Consider the following 20,816-nt stretch of genomic DNA (forward strand, 5'->3'; position numbering starts at 1 on the left):
TTGGACGGCTAAACATGGTAATTTTGTATTACACATATCCTGTACTTGACGTTTATCAGACTACATTTTTGTTATTATGACTTTGAAGTAGTGTAAATGAAAGTTAGACGAAATCAATTTTCTCCAGAAATTACTTAAAACAAGTGACAATTTCTCTGAAAATCGACTTAATTTCAACGTAATTTTGATACTTAAACAATCTACAACATTTGCTGAAACTATTCTTATACATCAATTTGTATAATTTACCACCATTAATTTTTGATGAATTTTTAAAAACTGCTCCTTCGTTTCATATATTACCGGTGACGCACGCTCGCGACCTCATTATTAAAAGGCAAGATGAGAAGACGTGCTAATAGAAACCAATACTTGTTATTTAGATATTACGTAACAAAACGTGTATAATTTCAACGACTAAATCTATCAATTTTAAATTTTTCCCCAAAATCGACTACGGCCTCTTAAGCGTGTATTTTTAATCTTTTGGGTTTGCCTACTGTAAGTCTTAGTTTACAAATATAGAAACATGAGATATTAAAGAAAACAACGTTGTTTTCATACTTTTGGCCTGGGGTGTACTTATTGTTTCCGTTTCTTCGTCCGTAAGCGTAGTAAACCCTACGGTTGTTTTGCCAGTGCGTCTCCTGGCTGCGATTGTCCGCTGTATGATGAAACAACGCAACATCATTAAGCAAGGGATTATTCCTGTCTTTATTTTATGATCGCTAGATTCGTCTGTTCAAAAAAGAGTACAGTCAATATTAAAAGATTACTATAAAAAAAAAGTTAGTCCATAGTTGTTAGTATTAACTTACAGGCTATGTTAATATTTAACAAAAAAAACTTGTTTCTCAGCGTCTCCCACTCGCACTCATGGAAGATCCTGAAGCCGAACATGTTTGAGATCATCAAGGACGTGCTGTTCCCTCTGATGTCGTACTCCGAGGCCGACGAGGAACTGTGGAACACGGACCCGCACGAGTACATACGAATCAAATTCGGTTAGTTGACAATCTTTTCGAATGTTTCCATACCAAAATGCTGGATAAGTTCTCGTCGATATATACATGATATTATATATTCCGAAACAGCCCCTGCAAAATACGCCGCTGCTAAATATTACAATAATATTCCAAACTACATTAGGTCAGAGGAGAGGGACAAAACGTTTGCAAAAAAGTTGATGGCATTTCTTATTAATAAAAACTATTATGCAGTTGACGATTTTTAAATGATTCCTATGTTTGTACCAACTAATGTTACTATGTAAATTATTATAGTTTTTATTAATTTAATATTTATATTACCACTAGTCCTAGTTTTAACTGCCATACCCGTTTGTCTTGTAATTACCATGGTGCAATAGAAATATACTGACCATTTCAATATTGTTGTAGACATATTCGAAGACTTCGTGTCACCGATAATCGCCGCCCAAACCCTCCTTATATCCTGCTGCAAGAAGCGGAAAGAAATGCTCGAACGCACCATGCAACTCTGCATGCAGGTCCTCACCAGCCAGAACGGAGAGTACAGCCCTAGGCAGCGAGACGGCGCCCTCCACATGGTCGGAACACTTAGTGACTTACTGATTAAAAAGAAATTCTACAAGGACGAAATAGACTCTCTTCTCAGCCAATATGTGTTCCCTGAATACAGCAATCCTCTCGGTTACATGAGAGCCCGGGCCTGCTGGGTGCTCCACTGCTTCGCCACCGTTCGCTTCAAGAGCGAACCGCTACTAGTTGAAGCTGTACGCTTAACCGTCAGCGCTTTGCTCAACGACACTGACTTACCCGTCAAAGTAGAAGCTGCTATCGCATTACAAACTCTACTCGGATCACAAGAGAAAGTCCACAAGTTACTGGAGCCTCAAGTTAAAGCGGTCACCACAGAACTTCTTAAAGTTATCCGAGAAACTGAGAATGATAACATAGCCAGCGTCTTACAGAAGATTGTACCGTTGTATACCGAGCAACTGATGCCCATGGCTTACGAGATCACTGAGCATCTGGCGACAACATTCCGGAAAGTCATAGGTAAGTTAACCCTCATACAGCTACATCATTTACACACTAACACATCATGACGTTGGCCTCACACTAGGCTAGATCTGGCCCCTATTTCACCACGGTGACAGGTGAGACAATTGTCGACATCACTGTTGCTGATGTCACAGGCCTCCATAGGCTACGGTAACCGCTTACTATCGGACGGGCGGTGTGCTTGTTTGCCAGCAACATTTTAATTTAAAAAAACAACTCCATTATATCGCCAGTAAATAAGTACTTATTTTGCGAAGCCAATGACAGTTGTCACAAGAAACACGACAATTGTCACGAAATATTTATCAGTACGGTTTATACTCACTATTATTTTTAGTCTCTTTTGCCTACATGTTTCGGATTCTTTGGGAATCCATCCTCAGACACGAGTGTCCGCGGCGGTTGTACGTCGTGTACTGATAAATATTTTGAAATATGTCTCAAGTGCGATAATTGTCACGAAATTTCGACACAACTCATTTCCTGTCAAGAATTAACGTTTTTTTTTTTTAATCGGTTACCGTAGCCTATGGGAGGCCTGTGACGTCAGTAACAGTGATGTCGACAATTAGCCTCATGCATGAAGTTTATATTTGAACGAAATATGTTTTATTCGGATGTTTGTTACCGTTATATCATGTTACAAATGCATTTCCGTTTTTAAATTACCATTTAATCACTTAAAATTATAAATAAAAAGTACAAAAATTTGCCCGCGAAAAGCTAGTGAGCGAAACGCTCGAAACGCCACGTGACGTCACGCGTTCGACAGATTAGTGTCATTAGTAGCAAACGTCAGTTGGGCCGCCCAACGTGTGACGTCATCACGCTCTGTCGAATTCGCGCCAAAAATTATGAGCGTTTCAACCGCTCAAAAATTTTCAACATTTTAAATATTTTTTAATAAAATAATGTTAAGGTTTACAAAAGTATTTTTATCATTTCCGGTGTTCCGACGATATAAATTATGAATCCAAAAATAAAAATAAATTCATGCATGGATCTAATTGTCACGAAATTTCGACACAACTCATTTCCTGTCAAGAATTAACGATTTTTTTTTTAAATCGGTTACCGTAGCCTATGGGAGGCCTGTGACGTCAGTAACAGTGATGTCGACAATTGTCGCACCTGTCACTGTGGAATAGGGGCCAGATCTAGCCTAGTGTGCCTAGTGTGAGACGACTGATGCACTTGTGTAATTTTATATTTCTTTTAATAAACGTTTTATTTTTATAGAGACAGACTCCGGAACAGATGAGAAGGCCATCACAGCTATGGGGCTGCTGAACACTATGGAGACGGTGCTGAACGTGATGGAGGACAACCCGGAGATCATGGCCCAGCTCGAGAAGACTGTTCTCACTGTTGTTGGCCACATCTTGCAGAATAATGTTATTGGTGAGTTTTAAAAATGAATATTGTACTCTTCCGTTAGTGAAGTGAGGCTATGAGCGATGGCTACTATGGCACAGAATATATAATAGAATATAGAATCGACTACTACGCGCAAGGCGGCGCAAGCGCGTGCAGGCGTCTGTTCCATAGCGGTGTGCGGCAATTACTACGGCAAAACCTCAGAATTGAGGCGGCCGCAGGTACTTGTAGCGACGCGACGAATTCGCGGAGTGAGACACGCATGACTATGGTAAATAGCACTTCGCCATGACTCCTAGGGTCAACTCAGTAATATAAACCAAGAGTTACCACAACTGATTTTTACATAACGTAATGGATGCCATTTGACCTAATTATAACAAAAATCTCCCTTCCAGAATACTACGAAGAGGCGATGACCCTCCTCTGCAACCTCACAGCGAAGCAGATCTCCGAAGACATGTGGAAGGTCCTCGAGCTGCTGTATCAGGTGTTCGAGAAGGACAGCTTCGACTACTTCACCGACATGATGCCTGTGCTACACAACTACATCACAGTCGACACCAACGCCTTCGTCTCCAATGAAAACCATATTCTGGCCATGTTTAATATGGCTAAAGCGGTGAGTTGATATTATATATTTAAGGATTTGCCACACTGGATGCGTTCTGCGGGCAGCGGTCCGGTCAAACTGTAGCATATAGTGACTCACAACAGCTGAGACCACCCACCGCGAATAGATTTAATAAATTAATTGTTCATTTTCCAAATGTAACATTCTTTTAATGCTTGCAATATCGGATTACATGGTATTCAACTTGAAAGGTTGCTGTCAATGTTTTTATACATAATGCGGGTTTGACCTGACAAGTATACTCCAATATCTCCAACTATTCCAAAACTAAACTGCACAATTTTGAAGAGTAATATTTTCTTAAATAAGAGAATAATCTCAGAATAAAAACCGAATTAAACACCAGATGGCGATGTCAGAGCTTTGTTGTTTTTTTAATGTGTTTTTTCGTGTATTTCTTATGCTTATGTATGCTCTGCCTTTGCGTAGCTATCAGTGTGTGTGTGGTAACTGCAATGCGAATGTTTCATATTAAGTAATTTAAATGGCATCTTTTAATAGTTTTCATATATCCTGCATGTCATTTAACACAGATCATATTAGTTTCATTAAATAATACTGAAACACTAACATATTTAAAAAACGGTAGTACAGGAATTTGACACAAATTGACCTACAGCATAGAGTAACTTATACTAGAGCGGTACTGTCATAGTAAATTTTGTAACCCCAGTAAATTCACTGCCATCTGTCGACACACTTTAAAACTAAAAATGAAGATTTATAAAAATACGATAGAATGTATTTAAATATAGATAAATGTTTTTTTTTATTTGCATTAATTATTTTTATGATTTTGACCCATGTTCTTTCACTGATATGCGTTAAAATTGTTAAATAACAAACGAAACCGTCAACGCCATCTATACGACTGTAGGCCAAAACTAGTAGCGCCCTCTGAACGAGAATCAAATTTTCTCGATTTTCGAGGCACGTTTTTTCCTTAAGACTGTATCCATCTATTACGGAGTTATATCTATCTTTCCCTACAGTAAGCTCAAGAAGGCTTATGTTATGGATACTCAGACAACGATATATATAATATAGAAATACTTAAATACATAGAAAACATCCATGACTCAGGAACCTATCTGTGCTCATTATACAAATAAATGCCCTGGGATTCGAACCCGAGATGGTATGTTCACTACTGACCATGCCAGACCTGAGAACATGCAGACTATAGTACCTCTTGACGTTTAAACCGCTGAACTGATTTAAATGCAACTTGGTATATTGATAGTTTGAGATTTAGGGAAGGACATAGGATAACTTAAAAAAATCATCTGATGATGATGATTTAGGAGGCTCAATTGGAGGAGGGTATCCCAAATAAGTTGAAATATTTGCATATTTTTATTATATTATCTATTGATGATTTATGCTAAAGCGACTTTTAACTGCGTGAATCGCATGTTACATTGTTCTGCCATTTTTGAAATGTATGCAATACATACTATTCTATTCTATTCTATTCTATACTGTAAAGTTGTCGTCAATAGAACTTGCAAACAATGTAATGACAACCATGACCTTATCAACAGTCTATATACTTAAATATTTTTTCTACTCGTCGACTATAATCTGTGTACTACAACTTCATATGCAACACTACTACCTTACTCTTTTCAACGTTGGATAGTCTATGGCACTTCCGACTCAAGCATAAGAATTTTTTTCTACTCGTCGAGTATAATTTGTGTATTACATCTTCACATGCAACACTACAACCTTACTCTTTTCAACGTTGGATAGTCTATGGCACTTCCGACTCAAGCATAAGAATTTTATCGATATGGTTTAGTCAATTATAAAAATTTTGAAAATAGAACTTCATACATTTCGAGGAGACTCGATTCAATGCATCTGCTTTGTGATTGGTTGGCCAACAAAAACATTTTATTTTATGTTGTAGTAAAAACAATTGCTTCATAAGTCAGAAACGCGCATGTGCCACCCTTCATATAGCAACATCCATACCCTACAAAAACCACTTAGCGTTGCTTGTTAGTCTCCATAGGCTACGGTGGCCAAAATCGAGAAAAAAACTATCTTAAAATTGAATTTAGCGCGGAGCAGGTACCAGGGCCTCATGAGTTACGAGGAGGTGTCGTTGACCAACCCGCCGGGGGCGCCGGGCCCGGCGGCCGGGGCGCGTACGAGTATGAAGGTATCGCGGGTCGCGGCAGCTCGCGTATCTTAGCTGTATACTTTTGGTTTGTTTACCTATATGATTCTACTAGTTGAAAGTATTATTTTTTTGTCTCGTAGAAAAAGTATTGTATACAATAGTGATATAATTTATATAAATTTTTAGTTAAATTAAATGTTAATTATTAATATTTCAGCGTAACTAACCTTCGTAAATATAATATTGTCTTCGGTTACCGCGATAGTTACTCATGAAATAAAACTATGAAAACGGATTATATCGCGTATATTGAATTTATAATACATCCCGTCACCCGTTGACCACGAACGCTGTAAAGGGTTCGAAACTTCGGGATGTATTATAAATTCAATCTACGCGATATAATCCGTTTTCATAGTTTTATTTCTTCGTAAATATGTTAGGTTATGTGTCAAACTCTAACAAAATCTGTCATATTTGTTTACAATGTTTGCAAGTTCTATTGACGACGACTTAAGTTAATTATTAATGAACAGTGCCAGTTGCACCATCCGCACTTGACAGACTGATCAACGTCAACCGGCGCGCCGCGGCGGTTTACTATGAGACTTTCCATACAATGAAATTAAGCGAACTCTTTAACGATCACAAACAGTTGGTGCAACCTACCCTTAATATAGTATCTATTTTCATTTTAGAAGCTATTGCCTTCATATATGGTTCCTAATTATACATGTTTATAGTCTGAAGCCTTTTGCGATTGCATTTTGTGTTTTTGATTTACTTGCGAACGAATGTCCATAGCAATTTGGTGTTTTTTTTTTGTCCACACTGCTCCATATAATATATATATATCATAGAGTAACTTATACTAGAGCGGTACTGTCATAGTAAATTTTGTAACCCCAGTAAATTCACTGCCATCTGTCGACACACTTTAAAACTAAAAATAAATATTTATAAAAATACGATAAAATGTATTTAAATATGGATAAATGATTTTTTTTTATTTGCATTAATTATTTTTATAATTTTGACCCATGTTTTTTCACTGATATGCGTTAAAATTGTTAAATAACAAACGAAACCATCAACGCCATCTATACGACAGTAGGCCAAAGCTAGTAGCGCCCTCTGAACGAGAATCAAATTTTCTTGATTTTCGAGGCACGTTTTTTCCTTAGACTGTATCCATCTATTACGGAGTTATATCTATCTTTGATATATAGCAACACATGAAATGTCATTTTAGTTTACGGAATTAAAAAACAGACTATAGGTATTCATAAAAAAATCTAAATCTTATATCTCTTTAACAAACAATTTGGGTAGGTAAAGTTCAAAAAAGGCAAATTATATTTTTATCCGATAGTATTCGTCATAACGATCACGGAAATGCAGCTCTTTTATTTTTATTTCCTATTATTTATTAAATATATTTTTTTAAATTACCGAGATGACGTTTGTGAAATTTAATAGCAGATCAGGCACTAATGCCTGTGCACGTGATTTAATGAGGGCTATCGTTATTTCCGTCTGTCTGTCCGTCTGTCACCAGGCTGTATCTCATGAACCGTGATAGCTAGACAGTTGAAATTTTCACAGATGGTGCATTTCTGTTGCCGCTATAACAACAAATACTAAAAAGTAGTTTATTTTATTTTATTTACATACACACAACCATCAATTACTGGAAATCCTAATTCGACAGTATGGAAATTGACACAAAAATAGGTACAATACATTAACTTACAGTAGCACAATACGTAAAGCGAATACAACGAATAGTGGCTTGGCCGAATAGCCGAATATTCGGCGGAGCCATCGGCCGAATAGCCGAATATTCGGCTAGATGTTTTACCTAAAATGAAGTAAATTCGAACGCGCGCGTGCGTGCGCTGTGCAAGTTGCAACTTGTTTCTCACTGTAGATGTCTACAGTGAGAAACTTTGATAGAAATTGCGCTTATTCTGCACGCAGTGCGTATTGAATTGCGGACATTGCGGTGCGTTAGTTTTCGTCGTGTGTGTAAAAAATATGTTTGTAGCGATTTTTATCATTTTGACTTTTAAAACTGTTTGTGTTTAGTGTTTGTTTACTATAAGTGTAATAGTAGGAATATAAAGACGTGGCAACCAAAAGTGTTACTATTTTACCCCTCGTTTACTGTTATCTACGTGTTAACGTACTATTTGGTATTCGGCCGAATAGTGAAATTGTGGCCGAATAGGCCGGATACCGAATAGTGGGCGAATATTCGTTGCATCTCTATTAAAAAGTACGGAACCCTCGGTGCGCGAGTCCGACTCTCACTTGGCCGGTTTTTTTTTTGTGTATGATGAGTGCACCCATATGTTTACACTTCACTGTACATCTCTTTCTTTTTACAAGCTTTTATTTAACTTGCAATGTACCTATGTTTGTAAGGGTTAAATTTGACCCACTTCCCGGTTTCCGATGAAGCTGAAAATTTGCATACATATGTAAGTCGGGTGACAATGCAATATTATGATACCGTCGAGCTGATCTGATGATGGAGACAGGAGGTGGCCACAGGAACTGTGATAAAACAACGCAACCTAATTGTGTTTGAGGCTTTTAGAATTGTCTCGATGAGTATTAGTTGTCTCATAGAGTAACTTATACTAGAGCGGTACTGTCATAGTAAATTTTGTAACCCCAGTAAGTTCACTGCCATCTGTCGACACACTTTAAAACTAAAAATGAAGATTTATAAAAATACGATAAAATGTATTTAAATATGGATAAATGTTTTTTTTTTATTTGCATTAATTATTCTTATGATTTTGACTCATGTTCTTTCACTGATATGCGTTAAAATTGTTAAATAACAAACGAAACCGTCAACGCCATCTATACGACAGTAGGCCAAAGCTAGTAGCGCCCTCTGATCGAGAATCATATTTTCTTGATTTTCGAGGCACGTTTTTTCCTTAGACTGTATCCATCTATTACGGAGTTATATCTATCTTTGGTTGTCTGAAAGAAAAGTACAGTCAGCGATAAAAGCTTGTACCAAAAATAAAATTTTTGCCAAATCCTTTGTACCCCACAGGTGCTAAACTCCGACTCTGAAGACGAATCCGAGATCTACGCGGCGAAACTTCTCGAGGTGATGGTGCTGCAGTGCAACGGCAAGATAGACAACTGCCTGCCCTCGTTCGTGGAGCTGGTGCTGAACCGGCTCACCAGGACCGTGAAGACCTCGGAGCTCAGGACCATGCTGCTGCAGGTAGGTTATCGCTTCACACTGTCCTGGCGGTGAAAAGCAGGGATGATACGGATGCCGTTTTATTAGGGTTCCGTACCTCAAAAGAAAAAAAAACCGGCCAAGTGCGAGTCGGACTCGCGCACCGAGGGTTCCGTACATTACATAATTTTAACAATGTATTTTTTATGTGAAACCGTAATTTTCGATGGAAGTTTGCATGGTGATGTTGTACATCATATATTTTTTTCAGTTTTATCATTCTCTTATTTTAGAAGTTACAGGGGGGGGGGACGACACATTTTACCACTTTGGAAGTGTCTCTCGCGCAAACTATTCAGTTTAGAAAAAAATTATATTAGAAATCTCAATATCCTTTTTGAATACCTATCCACAGATACCCCACACGTATGGGTTTGATAAAAAAAAATTGAGTTTCAGTTCCAAGTATGAGGAACCCCCAAAACTTATTGTTGTTTTTTTTTTCTATTTTTGTGTGAAAATCTTAATGTGGTTCACAGAATACATCTACTTACCGAGTTTCAACAGTATAGTTCTTATAGTTTCAGAGAAAAGTGGCTGTGGCATACGGACGGACAGACAGACAGACATGACGAATCTATAAGGGTTCCGTTTTTTGCCATTTGGCTACGGAACCCTTATAGGATCACTCGTGCGTCTGTCTGTCCGTCTGTCACAGCCTATTTACTTCGGAACTACTGGACCAATTAACTTGAAATTTGGTACACACATGTAAGTTTGTGACCCAAAGACGAACATGAAACGTAAACAAATGAATATTAAACATGGGGGCCACTTTTGGGGGCTAAATAAGAAAATTAAAAAATAAAGTTATTTAAACTATACCATGTTACATATTAAATGAAAGTGATCATTGTAAGAATTTCATATATTTTTTTTCTGTAATTTTAAAATAAATAGTTTAGAAGTCATTTAAGAAAATAGCCAAAAAATTACCATTCCCCCCCCCCCACCCCTTTATCTCCGAAACTACTGGGTACTGGGAAACTACACAAAATTTACCTATAGATAACAGGAAAACCTATTAGAAATGTACAGTCAAGCGTGATTCGGACTTAATTACTTAGTTTTAGATCCGAACCCTACGGAGTTTTTAAAGACATTTCACTCACGTTTCACATAAAAAATGCATTGTTAAAAATTGTGTAATGTACGGAACCCTTGGAACGCGAGTCCGACTCGCACTTGGCCAGTTTTTCCTGATAATACGCTCTGGGCCGACTGCGGCCGACATCTAACTTAGAAATGATCACGTTTTCTCATTTGTAGTCTTGACTCTTTCGCACTCATGGGATCATATACGTGATGGCCTCAATTTCGCACACTTCAGCTGTCCTTATGCATAAGCATAAAAATGACAGGTCTGTGGTCGCTATTTTGCAGATAACGACAGTCATTAACCGATAGATGGAGCGGTTTTACGTTTTTCGATTTTTCTGTTTTAGTCTATGGGTTACTGATAGTATGAAAAGTATGATCATGTATAGGTAAATTTGAAAGGATGGATATCGGAATTATAGTAGGGTGGGCAGTGTCTTTTTGTCTTTCTGAAGTGCACGCTCCTGGCCATTCTTCATTTATGTGTTTATCCCTAGGAGGATATAACCAAAGGGAGCCGTCACGTCTGTAATTAAATTTGCTGTACAAAAAAGTCGTCCAATTTTTGCGGGGGAGGGGAATGTCAAAATAGCCATGTCAGATAAACATCAGTCCATACATTGTGTATGACCATTGGCCGACTATTTTTGACAGATGGGAATGCCTGTTCATGGCTACTCCATTTGGTTATATCCTCCTAGGTTTATCCTGAGCTAATAACATTTATTCTTCCACAGGTGCTAATAGCGATATTGTACTGCAACCCAGTGCTCCTGTTCACAATACTGGACAAGCTGCAGCAGGCCGTCCCCAACGCGTCCATCACGCAGCACTTCATCAAGCAGTGGATACACGACACGGACTGCTTCATGGGGTAATACTATAGCGATATTGTACTGCAACCCAGTGCTCCTGTTCACTATACTGGACAAACTGCATCACAATAAATACAAATATAATAGATGATCAAACGAACTTCTCGAGCGAACTTCGATCACTATTATATGAGTCGTTTCATTCTTCAGATATTACATTTACCAGGTAGTCCTTTAAACCTACAGGCGACTTTTGCACTATATTAAGAGACAGTCAATTGACTATTGAACTGATTTTTAGTTCATTCATTCATTTCCCTACCGTTCCCGTTCGTTCCACCCTCATAGTTGCTCATTATCTTTAGAGAAAACGCAAAACTTTTAAAATTTGGGATCATATTAGGGTGGGAGTGTTATTATATCTTCGAATGAAACGACTCATAAAATAGTGATCGAACTTCGCTCGAGAAGTTCGTTTGATCATCTATTATATTTCGTTCGTTTCATTCTTCAGATATTACATTTACCAGGCAGATGTTCAGTCTTAAAGTTTTGCTTAGGTGGAATGAAACTATAGATATATGTAAACACACAATCATATATTTATTGTCATCTTTGACGTGATCTTAGTGGTCAGTCAGTCAGATCAGATATTAAAATTTATTCATATTATTAAATCAACTAGTTATGATCGATAATCTTATCTAAAGGGGCCCACTGACTATCAGTTCGCCGGACGATATCGGCCGGTCAGTTGTTCGGAACTGTCAAATTTTTGTTGTAACTGACAGGCCGATATCGTCCGGCGAACTGATAGTCAGTAGCAGGGGTCGGAAACCGGTATTTGCTCCATACAAAAATACCGTTATTATTACGTTCTTTTTCGTTCTTTTGTTTATAATTTCATTTTTAATGGGACGTTTTAATAATGCAAAATGTTTCCTAAACACATGATTCAGTCCTACGTAATGAGCATAAAATAATTCAAAATATTGGGCTATTTCGGGGTTTTTTAAAAATACCGGTTCCGAGCCCTGGCTCAGTAGGCCCCTTTAGGATTGTCACTTGTACTCGACAAGCAAACTCTCGCAAAGAGTCCTTCATCCGATAGTGGCCTATTATACACCGCGCGAACGACGTAGACGCCGCGGTCCAGCCTGCGGTGCGGCGGATAGTGTCGACGCTGGCGCCGGCGTGGCGCGCACTGTGCGTAGGGTTGCCACCCATACTATAATATTTTTTTTTTATTATACTGCGTCGGTGGCAAACAAGCATACGGCCCGCCTGATGTTAAGCAGTCTCCGTAGCATATGTACGCCTGCAACTCCAGAGGAGTTACATGCGCGTTGCCGACCCTAAAACTCCTCTCCCTCGAGCTCTGGCAACCTTACTCACCGGCAGGAACACAACACTATTAGTAGGGTCTAGTGTTATTTGGCTGCGGTTTTCTGTAAGGTGGAGGTTCCTCTCCTCCCCAGTTGGGCTCTGCTCTAGATCTGGAATGTATATAGTATATAGTATCGTACTATATTTTAGTCACTTGTACTATATTTTAGTCACTTGTACTATATATTATACAAAAACAATATAGTACGAAAAATACTATATTTTCATTACTCAAGAATGGGGTATACAAATGACACCGATATCGCATCGTATGCGACTTGGATTTTTAATTCGCCTCAAATCGGCGTCCTATTTTTTGTCAAATTTCCCAGTGAATACTATATTTTTTCAATATTTTGACAAAAATGCTATATGTGTATAGAAAAAAGGTGGCAACCCTAACTGTGCGGTGTGCGCGCTATACACTGTAATGTCAATGCCACTTTTCGACAAAACATTTTTAATCCATCTGCTGATGATCTGCTGAGAACAATACAAAATAGACGAGGCAGAATGATAGGTCACTTGATAAGACACGACACTTTCTTTAACACTATATTAGAAGGCAAGATAGAAGCGAGAAGAGGCCGCGGAAAACCACGAGCAAACTACACACAACAACTGAAAGCGAAAGCAAATGTCGTGTCTTACAGGGACCTAAAGAGCCTGGCCGAGGACCGAGAAAACTGGCGCATACTCCACCGACAAGAGCCATGCTCTTAAATTATGATGATGATGATGCTGATGGTCTGAGAAATTGCAGGCCTATGTGGACTCTTATTTTTGTTACTAAAATATAATCTTTTAAGGTGGTTCGATTTTCATACAAAATTCAATCTGCTTTAATTAAGACACTACACACTATTACTACAGAAATGTTTGCTCATTTATCTACTTTCGAATATTCGTTTGCGCTAAATTAATAGAAAAACTTTGTTTCATACAGAAATCATACATAAATCAACGTAATTTTTTCATCAATTTTACGTATGTGTGTGTCACAAATGTCGTGTACAAATACGTTGCGTGCGGCGTTGCCACTCTATGACGTTGGCGACGTTGCCTGGCCGACCTGGCAGGATTTGCAGTGCCGTCATGTTTAGTGCATTTTTATTTGACAGTGTTGACACTGACACATAGGGTCATGTTTATTATGACATCAATTTGTTTGTATAAAGTGAAAATGATAGCAACGTCTAAATCAAGTTACAAAAATCATCGGTGTTCTGGTCCGCGAAAATCCAGAAAAATTCAGACTCAATTGAAGCGGAATTCATGATGGTGAAGTTTCGTCAGGTAGGTACAGTTTCATTCCTTCATTGTACATTGTAATTTTCTCGTGCCGATCTTTTTAGAAAATAATTCTCACTTCTTCCGTAATGGTAGATATAAGCAGTGAACAATACCTATATAATGTAATTATTACTGTTTTGGTTGCCGAATAGTCAATGTGTCACTAACTCTAGGTTTTTTTTAGGTATTGTGCAAAATGAAGAGGCATTCTTGGAAATAAAATGTTTTCCTTCATTAGCCAGAAAAAATCAGGACATACTGCAATAAAGTAAAGTAAAACATTTCCTGGGGATGAAAATTATGGAATTTTGTCTATGAATGAAAAACACAATTATTACTAGGTAAGTAAATGATAACTTTATTAGAATCCATATTGTTGCATCATCTTTCTTCCTATAACATTAGAGATTTTGTGCTATCATGATATTATTTTTCTTTCAGGTACAGGGACAACTACGGATAACAAATATGAAAAAATGTTATTTCATTTGTTGTGTGAATCCATCTACACCAACAAAACATCCACTGCTGGACATAGGCCTCCCCAGGGATCTCCACAACGACTGGTCTTGCAAGACCGGCCAAAATATCGAGAAATAAATAATATAAATAAACATGATAAATATCCCGTTTTCTATAATAGTTATAATTAGAAGGCCATGCAATGTTGTTACTCACTGTACCTACTTGAATCCAAAAAAAAATATATAAAAAAAGTTTTAATTTTATTTTACAATTACTACTTTATTATTAGTACATTACGATACAAGTGCGAAAAGTAGGAAATTGGCAACGAGTGGCGATAAATTGAAACACGACCGAAGGAAGTGTTTTAATCGACACGAGTTGCGAATTACCTTTCCGCACGTGTATTGTACAACGTTTTACAGTACATAATTATGGCCCTTTACATTTTCGACATATGCACGTATTGTACTAATTATCGCACTAGGGCGGTAACGTATATGTAGCACCATATGTACTAAAAAGTATTTTACAGTACATATGGTGCAACTTTCTCGCCCTAGTGCGTAAAGAGCACTTTTCATGCATATGTCGAAAGTTTAAAGGGCCATATGTACTGTAAAACGTTGTACGATACACGTGCGAATAGGTAATTCGCCACTCGTGTCGATTTAAAACACTCTCTGCGGTCGTGTTTTAATCTGTCGCCACTCTTTTCGAATTTTCTCTTTTCCGCACTTGTATCGTAAATAACTATTTCAAACTGCAAGGGTACGATGATAGATCTCAATTCAATATAATTTTGCAACATTTGGCATTATTAGGTTATAAATTGTATGGAGATGAAATCTATCATCGTACCCTTCCAGTTTGAAAAATACTATAGAGGCTGGGCAGTAGGGGATTGCTTTACTTGTAGAACTATATTTAGCGCTTTAAAAAAATACTGATACCTGACACTTACAAACCTGGACTTCCTTGGGCTAGTGCTACTAAGAATCGTCAGTATTCTCCATCCTTTCTGAGTTGGAAGAACCCAAAAAGGTGAGATTTGTGAAAGTCAGGTTTTCAATATATGTGGCGTTTTCAACCAAACGGGTACCTACACCTACTTATTGTTGTCATATTTCCATAAAGCTTCAAAATGAAATCAACCTAATCGACAACTGACAATGTGGTACCTTTTAGTTCAAAACGTCACATATTTTTATAAAACGTTATAAACTAATTTATTAATAATACTGAATATCTGGGAGAAAAAGAAAACATAAGTAAAAAATTCAAAAATGCTCGTTTTCCCAGAGATAAGACCTAGCTAGATCGAACCCCTTACAGCAAATTTCATCGAAATCGTTAGAGCCGTTTCCGATATCACTGAAATATATTTCGGTTATATCGGAATCGGACAAGAATTCGAAGACTAAAAGGTATAAGAAACATAACACAAAAAGGACAAAAAAAAGTACCCCTGACGTACCAGTCTCGAACCCGAATCCTCTTGCACGTATTTCCACGAACATACCGCAACGCCATTGCAGCATACTTACACTGCATGAAATTGTCTACTACAAGCATCACGAAAACACTGTTTGCATGTGTGAGTAATAGTAGGAAATAGCATGACAGAAACACTCTGTCGACTTTAAAAGTGTTTTTTGCACTAATAAAGTATTCAATGTTTATTATAATAGTTCAATATTTATGTAAAGAGTGCGCTAAACATACTTTTAAGTATACAGATACCAACACTATTCCACAAAAAAATAAAACCTGAAAATTTGCGAAAGTGACGCCATCTAGCGGGGTTTAAGCTTTGGGTAACCTAGTCGAACCACCTTAAAGTTGTAGCAGGGCATGTAGAGACGGTTGTCTTTAAAATATGGAAGGAAGAGAACAGGTTGTTCTCGTCCGGCAGCTGATGTTTTAATTATGTCAGTAATTCCAATTTTGACACCGTTTGTGAAAATAACAATGTTTTCGATTTTTATAAGCGCTAATGTTTGAACTACGGCAACCATTGCTGAGGTATTTCATAGCTTCGATTCCGTTGGCATCGACACATTTAATTAGAATATCCATGGCCCTGTTGACCGGCAGCGATCCCGTGGCCGAGTTGTTGCTGCGTTGCAGCCAGATTTTTGTCTCGGTTCCGGACCATATCGGGTACGGCTGCTGAAATCTCCACGTTTAATTTTGGTACTTTTAACAATCGACAGTTGTCGGGAACCAAATAGCCTTTTTGGATTTTATCTTTGGCTTCATTGGTCATACCTTTTTTAAGTAACGGTAACCAAAGTTTGGATAAATTATCGTGGATTTTTTCGCCATACTCGGGGGTATCCTCGGTCGATTCCCCAAGAGCCAGCAGCATATCTACGTCGAGCTCGGATTGAGCTGACGACATGGGCAAATCTGCCTGATTTTCAGGTACAGGAACCCCGTTATTATGGTCCGGCATCGGCACATCACCATTATGTTCCGGTATTACGGGATCGATGTTTAATTGTGGTTCCTGTATAATAGGATGATGAGCCGGTATGGAACCATCTAGATTTTGTTCCATTACAACCTCTAAAACAAAAGAGATTATTACATTTTATGAAAAATATTTTCTCTTGGGGGTAGGTTGAGAAAATATTAGTGTCGCAGAGTAACGCGTATCTACTGAAGAGTGCGCGCATTGTTCTGCTTGTTTACATCGTTGGAGACTCGCGGTCAACCCCGATGGTTATATGATCATAGTTAGAGACTCTCAGTCAATCCCTATGTCGGCTCATTTTAATCACTTCTCAACACCAAATAATAAAACAAAGAACTTGCCTTCGTCTTCCGATGAAGACGAATCATAAAATGTCCGGTATCGTCTTTTATGATATTCAAGACGTTTAATTTTTTCACGGTAATATTTTAACTTGTCTTTAGCTGTGCGCTTCGACATTTCTGTAGGTTTTTTTTTAATATACTGCTTCGGTGGCAATCAAGCATACGGCCCGCCTGATGGTAAGCAGTTACCGTAGCCTATGGACGCCTGCAACACCGGAGATATTACACGCGCGTTGCCGACCCTAACACTCCTCTCCCTCGTTGAGCTCTGGCAACCTTACTCACCGGCAGGAACACAACACTATGAGTAGGGTCTAGTGTTATTTGTCTGCGGTTTTCTGTAAGGTGGAGGTACCTCCCCAGTTGGGCTCTGCTCTAGATCTGGAATGACATCCGCTGTCCTGTGCCCTACCACACAAAGCGAGATGTCATTCACAGTGCCCATACCTCTCTTTTGGACGTAGTTTAAGGACATATCCGGGTCCGGACGCAGTTTAAGGACATACCCGGGTCCGAACATATCCGTCGTAATAATGTCGTAGCCGAGAAGCTAAAGGGCGCGTGCGCTCGTCGCCGTGCACGAAAAAAGAATGAGCAACTATGAGGGTGGAACGAACGGGAAGGAAGGGTAAGGAAATGAATGAATGAACTAAAAATCACTTCAATAGTCAATTGACTGTCTATTAATATAGTGCAAAAGTCGCCTGTAGGTTTAAAGGACTACCTGGTAAATGTAATATTTGAAGAATGACACGAACGAAATATAATAGAAATATTGTACAGAAGCAACGTTCTTACGTATATATTTTCACAGAAAAAAGTAATAAGATTTGCTTTGCCGCCGTTTTATTTTTTTTAATTAAAAATAGAAGTGTATTTTTCTGCTGAAAATATGCCAACCTATTTGAGACACCTAAATAGTCGCGGTACCGACATTATAATAATAAGTACTGATCATCTGTTTGGCTGTTTAATGGACCTATGCCTTCATTTGATATGGCCACTTCAACTTAAAAAAAAGTTTGGAACTCTACAAATAATGGAATTTGTATGCAACATCGCAGTCCCGAAATCGAGACTGCAATGTTTTTAACTTTTTAATTTTTTGACTGACCATAAACAACGCACTTCGCGACCTACTTTTTAACCGGCAACGTCGACTTTGACGTCCATTTTTAAAAAGAAATCGTTCCCGGTGAATTGGTAACCGGAATGACCTCTTTTTAAAATTTAGCAGTTTAAAATAGGTTTCTAATCTAAGTTTATCTCGCAGCCTCCACGACAGAAAGCTATGCGTGCTCGGCATATGCACCCTGCTGGAGATGGGCCCCTGCCGGCCTCCCCTCTCGGCCGTGCTGCCTCGCATCCTGCCCTCGTGCCTCGTGCTGTTCGACGGCCTCAAGCGCGCCTACGAGCTGCGCGCCGAGGCCGACGAGCAGACCGACGACGAGGACGAAGTCGACGACCAGGACGAGGGTGAGGCCTAAAGATAGAGATGATGAAACATGTGTTGAATTTTAATAATAAATTAACTAAAAATATCTACATATATTTACAAGTAAAAAATGGGAGCTAGCTCGCCGCCGGATGGTAAGGTGCCCAGAAGGCTGGTAGCATTGCCGCGCTGAATAGCGATACCAATGCGCTGGGCAAGGAAGTAACCAGCCCTCTGGTCACCCGTAGCATCAGTGAGACGCTTTGCTAATAAAGCAAATTCGAATAATAGCAAATGAGCAATTTATCACAATAATGTGGATATTAAAATAAATATGTGATATTTTCTATAAAAAGGGACTTTATTGTCGATGGCGCTTACGCCATTATAAACGATGCTCTGATATAAATATTAAATACAATACCGCGCGACCACAGATTAATAAATAGTTACTACGTAACAGATACATCATTCCCATACAAAAGCGAAAATACCTACGCTATATTAGCCTACAAAATCTTAATAATAATACCTGCTGCTCAGGACGAGAAGAAATGTACCATAAGTACGCGCACAAAGAGCCGAGACTGCCTTGCTCGCCGCGCGAGTCACGTGCCAACGCGTCATCGTAAGAATGCGCTAGGGTTGAACTGTTACTTATGTTATTATTGTAATAAAACGAATGTTGCGAATCAACCATATTTTTTATTAGTCAATCAAATATTTAAAAACAGCACTTATAGTACCTGACTCAAAAAACTCTTTAATTTACGATTTACCTATATATTAAAGAAATAAATGGTGACAAAATTCATAAAGATAAATTTATTTAAAATACTACTCACCTTTCTTCGTCTCTCGGAAAAGAAAAAACGACAAATTTTTCTTTGTTTTTTGACTTTACACCCATCTACTGCACAATAATTACGTGGTTTCGGCATTTCGAAGCGTAGGCGCGGGAAACGTGCGGTGCGAGCGCTCAGGCGGGCGTTCGGCGGCCCTCTGTCGGTTGTATCGTCGACGATACGCCGAGCGGTAGGCATATAGCGCGTGGCCTTGAGCGAGTGAAGGAGGCCTGGCGCAACGCTGTGCGCTATAAGCGCCATCGAAAATAAGGCCCTTTTTCATAGAAAATGCCCCATATATGAAAATAATACAAAAATACAGGATCTGATAGTTTCAAAATTACGAAAAAAATTTTAACTTCCAAAAAGGTAAAAAGTAACGGTACCATTCGATTCGTTACATTTTATCCAAAAAAAGATTGTATAACAACTATATACATAAACGCAATATTTCACTGACAAAATCACAATTTAACTTATTTTCCATACATTCAAGATGGACTCTCAGTGACCTTGACGTCACGTTCACTTATGGTTTTGTTAGGAGCGTTTCGCGAGTAAAGTACGACTGTCGGACTTTGACTATCTTTCCTGACTTTTGTATTGCTATTATCAAAGAGGATATAATAAGATAGAGCGGTACTGTCATAGTAAATTTTGTATCCCCAGTAAATTCACTGCCATCTATCGACACACCTTAAAACTAAAAATGAAGATTTATAAAAATACGATAAAATGTATTTAAATACGGATAAATGTTTTTTTTTTATTTGCATTAATTATTTTTATGATTTTGACCCATGTTCTTTCACTGATATGCGTTAAAATTGTTAAATAACAAACGAAACCGTCAACGCCATCTATACGACAGTAGTCCAAAGCTGGTAGCGCCCTCTGATCGAGAATCAAATTTTCTTGATTTTCGAGGCACGTTTTTTCCTTAGACTGCATCCATCTATTACGGAGTTATATCTATCTTTGCTATAATACAATGGGTCCTAGACATTTGATCCTAAAAACATACCTGATCGATTGATATCATTAATGAAAATTTGTCATCTAGCTAATCATCAGACAGGGTAACGAATGAGGAGGTGCTAAGAAGAGTGAGTGAAAGGAGAGCTATTCTGAACACTATTGCAAATAGACGCGGGAAAATGATTGGACACTCAATACGACACGACCACTTCTTTAA

At 38.3% G+C, this 20,816-nt stretch overlaps 1 protein-coding gene and 1 long non-coding RNA gene across 4 annotated transcripts in view; one reads left to right on the top strand and one right to left on the bottom strand.

The window, feature by feature from the left end:
- LOC134754542 (importin-7) overlaps positions 1-20,816 on the top strand; it is a 63,679-nt gene that overhangs the window by 24,755 nt on the left and 18,108 nt on the right. For all 3 annotated transcript variants that reach the window (XM_063690843.1, XM_063690844.1, XM_063690845.1), the window contains 7 exons: positions 859-1,004; positions 1,401-2,042; positions 3,288-3,449; positions 3,824-4,047; positions 9,267-9,443; positions 11,297-11,433; positions 18,615-18,817. In XM_063690843.1, the coding sequence (XP_063546913.1) occupies positions 859-1,004; positions 1,401-2,042; positions 3,288-3,449; positions 3,824-4,047; positions 9,267-9,443; positions 11,297-11,433; positions 18,615-18,817 (1,691 nt within the window). The remainder of the gene's footprint in view (positions 1-858; positions 1,005-1,400; positions 2,043-3,287; positions 3,450-3,823; positions 4,048-9,266; positions 9,444-11,296; positions 11,434-18,614; positions 18,818-20,816) is intronic.
- Positions 12,606-17,811, bottom strand: LOC134754587 (uncharacterized). Its single transcript, XR_010128938.1, has 2 exons — positions 17,591-17,811; positions 12,606-12,738 (listed from the first exon to the last, which is right to left on the bottom strand). It is a non-coding gene; the product is annotated as an uncharacterized LOC134754587 (long non-coding RNA).

Source organism: Cydia strobilella, chromosome Z, assembly GCF_947568885.1.
Source record: "Cydia strobilella chromosome Z, ilCydStro3.1, whole genome shotgun sequence".
Classification (NCBI taxonomy): Eukaryota; Metazoa; Arthropoda; class Insecta; order Lepidoptera; family Tortricidae; genus Cydia; species Cydia strobilella.